The sequence below is a fragment of the Mustela nigripes genome, chromosome 16 (assembly GCF_022355385.1).
Source record: "Mustela nigripes isolate SB6536 chromosome 16, MUSNIG.SB6536, whole genome shotgun sequence".
NCBI lineage: Eukaryota > Metazoa > Chordata > Mammalia > Carnivora > Mustelidae > Mustela > Mustela nigripes.
Genome location: NC_081572.1, coordinates 40,001,636 through 40,008,736, shown reverse-complemented (window position 1 = coordinate 40,008,736; position 7,101 = coordinate 40,001,636). Strand labels below are relative to the sequence as shown.

At 34.2% G+C, this 7,101-nt stretch overlaps 1 protein-coding gene across 1 annotated transcript; it reads right to left on the bottom strand.

Moving 5' to 3' along the window:
* Positions 1 to 452: 452 nt before the first annotated feature.
* On the bottom strand, positions 453 to 6,886 carry LOC132004457 (polycomb protein SUZ12-like). Its single transcript, XM_059380905.1, has 4 exons — positions 6,695 to 6,886; positions 6,107 to 6,305; positions 5,566 to 5,645; positions 453 to 2,834 (listed from the first exon to the last, which is right to left on the bottom strand). Exons 2-4 carry the CDS (start codon positions 6,281 to 6,283, stop codon positions 2,489 to 2,491), a joined length of 603 nt encoding a protein of 200 aa, XP_059236888.1. The 5' UTR covers positions 6,284 to 6,305; positions 6,695 to 6,886; the 3' UTR covers positions 453 to 2,488.
* Between the last annotated feature and the right edge of the window lie 215 nt (positions 6,887 to 7,101).

Sequence of the window (7,101 nt, the reverse complement as noted above, 5' to 3'; positions counted from 1 at the left end):
TCACCTGTCAGCTCCTCTGTAAAGCTTCCCCTAACTCTTCCAGAGTTAACATCAATGACTACTAACCTCACAGAATGTTGTAGATAACTTTATATCACTTTACTTTATAATTCTCATTTGTATCCCAGTCTATGAGCTTTCTGAAAGGCCAAGATAAATTATTTTTCATTAAAAAGAAAAAATTCACAACCAAAGATGGATAGCTGTTAACTATCAGGCTAACTAACACTGACATTACTCTGAACTTATAAAAATGTTTTTTGATAAATAACATGCCATTTGCAACGGATGTTACTAGAACTAAAAGTGGGATTTTTGCACTGGGTTCATTTTTTTCCCCCTTAATTTATTAACTCTGACTGTTGGGTGTACTTTTTCTGGATCCTTACTATCCTAGCCAAATGAAAATTTTAGTACACACATTAACAATGCATAATAATCAAAACCAAAACCAAAACAGAATACAGCTTTTATATTATTGAACTTTATGTACAAAATCATTTGATTTCAAATAAACATTTAATGTAAAAACAAACGTTCTTTTAAACTGAATTTTTTTTTACATCTACTGTACCATTCAAATGCTTTATCATCTTACATGATTTCTTCAAAATCTCTTACCAAGGGTACATATAGAAAAGCATTTTTTTTTTTATAAATAGAAACAAAGGGATTTTTTCAGCTTTTATTATAAGATGACATAAAAAGTTTACTCAACAGAAGTAATTTCATTACTATTTGGGGGAGGGACTCACCAACTTTTTGTGCAAACAATGCTAGCCTTCTTTTAAGCATTAAGAGCATAACTGCTTAAGAAATGACATAAGCAATAATTCTACACCTACATCTCCCCTAAAATAATCTATTTTTTTTTTTACATATGTGCACAGCTTTAGCAAATTAAAGCCCGAGAGAAATGCTCGAGATTCACTATCCAGAGGCATGATCAGAGTTTACTGTAACTCATCACTGAGAGAGCTTACCAATCAAGGAGTCTGTAATGAAAGCTGCAGTTTCCCTCTTTCCTATTTTTCTTAACACAAAAATCAATGACTAAGAACTTAATACTGGATGACAAATCACACCCACACTATTAGTTAAATAGCCTCACAGTTAAACACATCTTAAAAGACCAATCAAATCAGTATTTACATTTTATAAATTTCTGAAGACACCATTAGAAAGCTTATATATCCCTTCATTAAACAAAATAGGGAACTGCATCTGATGGTGGTGGAATGAAATTAAAAAATTAAAAATACCTGTATTTACAGCAGCATTGATCCTTTATAAATAAAGAATATGAAAATGCAATTATCTTTAAGGATAATAAAAAATTGAGGTGATGTTACTCAACCACAGTGCTTGGAGTTGGAATAAAAATCTATTGGTGCTTGTTAATGTGCCAGTAGTGAAACCACTTTCTGTTGGAGAAAATCCAACTGCAAATATGTGCATAAAAACACATATATCACAGGGCAAAACTGCTCACAACAATTCAAGTCAGCTTATCTGTATTGGATATTCTAATCATGAAATACATTACAAAGACATCCCTTGCAAAGAAAAAAAGTTATAGATTTTCTGATTCATTTTTATAGAACATTTCCTTCCTCAAAAGTGGCATCTTAAAAATCCCAAACTCATTCTTCCCTTGGTTTATAATGAAAAGATGTAGACAGCTGAATTTTTCAATGTGATTACCATACTGAAAAGTTAAAAAACAAAAACAAAAACAAAAAACAAACCCAAAACAGCAATATTTTTTCAAGTTTAAAAAAACATACTGGGTGAGCAATGCAGTAAAAGTATCCACATAAAAACAAAATGGTCAGTAACCTTTGAAGCCAACATGACCTTTCACGGTCAACAATGTGAAAAATTGATATTTTCTCAAACAGGCATAAGATGAAGAAGTGCTATTTTAAAATTGTAAAACTTCTAGAAAGAAGGATCTTATGTTGTAATTTCTCATTCCAAATTGATAAATGATTTCAAAATCAAGGATCAAGGTTTGATTGCAATAATAATGCAACATAATTTCCAAAAATCTTCAATTTCTAAAAAGGAATCACACTCTAATTTTCCCTCCCCAAAAAAGTCTTCACAATTACGAAGTAGAAAAATGGCCAGTCACAAATGCTAAAACCATTATAATTTAAATATATGAAATAATTTCTAGATTATCAATTCAATATATTTCATAAGACAATTGCTGAAGTTAAAAATACTTTCTTTCAACTATTGCTTTTCATGCTCCAACTAGAGTGTTGTAATGACATCAATGAAATGGACATCCATGTAATGCTGCATGACAAAGTGAAGTCGAGCCCTGACACAAATACCCTTGTTGAAATCATTTACTTCATCTAACAGTGCCTGTTTGAAACCTATGATTACAAACGAAAACAAAACTCTTCCTAGAGGCTGAATTCCCTAGAATGCAATTTCAGTGTTTGTCCATAACACGGGGTTAGGTTTTTTCTTTTCAGAGTTTTTGTTTTTTGCTCTGTTTTGAAACCCCTGAGACACCATCTGCTTCCAAAGCTTTCTCTTTTGAGTTAATTTCACTAAATCCATTTGCTGTCCCATTTTGTTCTTCAGTGATTTCTTCATTTGCAGGGGGAGCAGATTCTCCTTTTTCTAATTTTTGCTGCATTTCACGGAGCTTGGTAACAGCTTTATCTATTGACATTATGCTAATAAGATTAAAGTCATGCATGCTGACTAGATGAAGCATGAAGTTTCGACATAAATTCTTCTTAATTATTTTCTGTCCATAGTTTTCTACAAACAGCATACAGGCATGATTCATTTGATTGTCAGCAATAAACCTATTCAATAAAAATAACACAAACATCAACAGTGATATAAAGCATTTTTGTCAAATGCAACATGGTAACGGATAGACCAGTAAGTGATGATTTAACAATTAGTAAAACTACAGTGAATCTGAGATTCAATGACCTGAATGGACTTACCATTTTAAAAAATTTAAAGCGATTTAATTTAACTTAGAAATTCAAAAGATGTCATTTGTTTGTCCTAATGAAACAGCATATACGACAGTATTAAAAGTACAGAGGATTTTTCTCTTGCCACCACTTTCCTTAAACTCTCTACATACACACCAACTATCCCCTTTAGTTTCTCTCTTGACCTTGACATACTTTCCTAGTTCAGAAGCAGTTATTTCTCTACATTTTTCACTTCATGAAAAACCTTTAAAGAAATGAAGATGCCACATTTGTAACAACATGGATGGACTGTGAAAGCATTACGCTAAGCCAGACAGAAGGGCAAACAACGTATGATCTCACTTATATGTGGAATCTAAAAAAAACAGAGGTGCCTGGCTGGTTTGGTTGGTAGAGTATGTAACTCTTGATCTCTGGGTCATGAGTTTGAGCGCCATGATGGGTATAGAGATTACTAAAAAAAAACCAAATTAAATCTGAAAACAGTAACAAAACTCATAGAAAAAGAGATCAAACTTGTCGGTACCAAAGGCAGGAAGTGGGAGGAGGAGAGATTAAGGGAGGTGTTCAAATACGCAAAGGCTCAAGTACTAGGCATATAATGTACAACATGATGACAACACTGTTGTACAATATTTACAGGAAAGTTGTTAAAAGAATAAATACTACGAATTCTCAACAAAAGGAGAAAATGATTTTTTCCTTCTTTTTTTTCTTTTTATTGTATCTATATAAGAGGGATGTTAGCTCAATCTATTGTAATCACTTCACAATAAATATAAATCAAACCATCATACAGTATGTCTTAAACTTACAGTGATGTATACCAATTATTTTTCAATAAAACAAGAGAAAAATAGCCACATTGAATGTGGTGAACAGTCTGGCTGTGTTGATAGAAAGCAAGGAAGGGGCACCCACAATGAATAAAATTTGAAAATAATAAAATCAAACCAAATAGGAGAAAGGCTGCTCAGTTATCCACTGAAACTCAGTGTCTAACAAAGTCTGTAAGGCCTGCCTGCAGATATTTTAAAATCCAAAGTTTACCCAACAGGTAAAAATACCCAATGATACTAGCTACTTTACAATGCTAGTATAGCACGAACCCCCCAACAGTTGTTATGCTACCAGAGTTAGATCAAGGAATGAAAATGGAACCCAATAAAGTAATAGTAGGACTAAAATTCCATCTTGAAACTGATCTATCAGGACAAAAGAAAAAAACAGACTTAACCTAAGTTTCAAAATACAGAAATTACTCATGACTGAGTTTTAATGACTACACCAGGGACCAAACAAACATTTTCTCTAAAAGGCTAGATAAGAAAACATTTTAGGTTTTACAAGCTATATGCGATCTGTTGTCTTCCTCTTTTTTTTCTCCAACCCACTAAAGATGCGAAGACTATTCTTAGCTTAAGGCAGTGTACAAAAAAAGGCTATGGCCCATGCACCCCAGACATCTGGGCTGGAATTTATGCACCAGTTCCTCTTTACTCCTTAAGAGTAAAGAAACAGAAGTGCTCCTTACCATTTACTTCATTATAAATAAAAACATTTTGGCTGTTCACACTATAGAAGAAAACCTTAAATGAGGATCTAATAATAATAATGAAGGTACAGAAGAAACATAAATGTATTGAAAGGCAAATAGTTCACACACTGGGAAGGAGGCAAATCTGCAGGAAAAATAACACTTTGGAAGATACTTTTAGCCACAATGGCACAAGAAATAAGTACTGTTCTATCCTGACCTCTATGCAATGGTAGTAAGAAATCAGAAAAGCTATTTATATTTTATTCTCCAGAATTAAGCAATTAAAAAAAACTGTACTAATAGTGTGATAACCAATCTTCAGCATTTCCAGGTATGTACCAAGGGACCTAATGTTTTTTTTAATCCTTAGCAATAAAATAAATGAAAATTGGGTCATTAAAAAAAGGGGACATATTGGGGCACCTGGGTGGCTCAGTAGGTTAAGCCTCTGCCTTCGGCTCAGGTCATGATCTCAGGGTCCTGGGATCGAGCCCCGCATTGGGCTCTCTGCTCAGCGATGAGCCTGCTTCCCACTCTCTGCCTGCGTCTCTGCCTACTTGTGATCTCTCTCTCTGTCAAGTGAATAAATAAAATCTTAAAAAAAAATGTCTATTGGACATTCTTATAAAAAAAAAGGGGGGGTGACATATTAAAAATGAGAACTGCTATTAGAGCTAACGCCTTTCTTAAACATAAAACCATTTTTCTTTCTGCAGTTATAATACTTTGAATTAGGATAAGATTTAGGGCACACTGTATGTAAGCTAATGGAATTTTCTTACTATTTTTTTGTGTGAGGAGAGGGGAGGGAAACGGAGACTCTAAAGCAGGCTTCAAACTGAGGGCAAAGTCCAATACAGGACCAACTGCCCGACCCTGAGATGATGACCTTAGCAGAAATCAAGAGGTGGATACATAACCAATTGAGCCACCCTGGCGTCCCCAAGCCAGTAGAATTTTAAATAAGTCTCAAACATAGATTTACAGAATGGAAGCAGCAAGAGGAACATAAAGGAAATGGAATATTTAAATTTAGAAATACCCTACCCATGTTTCATGACATGGAGATTCCACAGTTTCATCACTTCTTTCTCTCCTTCATTAACATCAGAAAATTCCTCAATTTGCTAAAAAGAAGGAAAAAAAAAAAGAAGGAAAAAATACCTATTAAATACAGAAAAAACAAAATTGGTATTTCTAAAAAAAATTATGAGACAATCAAAAACAATTTTTGTAACTAATATCATCATCTTATTTATACAGCAAAGTGGCAACATTTGTTAAAACTTTTATTCAAGTAGTAATTTTAAAAGGGAAACCCTGAGTTATAAATAAGTTACCTACTTCAAAAAAATCAAAACACGATACAAAATCACAAGAAGAAAAGCTGTATGTCCTTCAGTTGCTAACTATTCAAATGACACAATTACAAAAATTGTGGATTCCTAAATTCCTTCATTTAGAAAGGAGTCCTTCACACTAAGTTAAGAGTTTAATTCATATTAAACAACTAATAGTTTTTAAACATGAATTACTTCATCATTAAGATTCTCAAATCACGGTCAGTGGTGATAATAGTAATACTCACTGTAATGGTTTTTTCTCTTAGCCATTCAGGATCTTTTTCATCTTCACTATCTACTTCCATTTCTTGTGGACGGAGAGGTAAACAAGTATCACTATGGAAATAGAGACGATTGTGTCCACTACTATACGTTCGCTGCTGTTCCACTTCTCCGTCTTCAGATTCAAGAAATTCAGACATACTTGCTTTTGTTCGTTTTGGTCTGATGAAAAGAAATGTTGATGTAACACTAAGTGACAGGGATAGGATTCTTTCTATTTCACACCTCTCAAATAGAGTACATTCCTCTGGTACAGGTTCCTTCCTATGCATGCACATAGTAACTTCCACTGGGAGAATTCTTTAATCCCTCTAAGCACTGTAGCAGTAGTGACATTAACATTTAAGACACAGGAAAAAGTTCTAAGGAGGAAGTGAGAAAATCGCTACAGGGGCTGGAGAGAGTTATAAAACAGTATACCACCCAGACACTTAGCTAATAATCTGAAATAATGATTCCCACCCTAAACAGTAGCCCTGTCGGGCTCTCCTTTGTCTCCATCACCAGTAGAAGTCAGAGAATAAGTTTTGTTGTATGATGTTTTTACCTACCTACACACAAGAATATGTGTGATAGGTGTTCTCTTTACTGGTCCATTGCGACTAAAAGCAAATCCAGGCTGGCGATGAATATCCTGAGGATTTCCGGCATAGGAGCCATCATAACACTCGTTGATAGAAACATCTATCCTAGCACCTTTCGGATGATACTGTAACAAGAATGCCAAAATGCTGAGAATAAGGAAATATTAATTATCTCTACCCTAAGTATCTATCACTCTAATTTCGTTAATTAAAAAGTACCTGTAGCTCTTAATATTTTGAAAACTAAAATGAGCCACACATGAGAATGGTGAAAGGGAAGTCAGAAGACCTGGAGCCAAGAAGATTTGTGTTAAAATCCTGGTTGTGGGGCGCCTGGGTGGCTCAGTGGGTTAAGCCGCTGCCTTCGGCTCAGG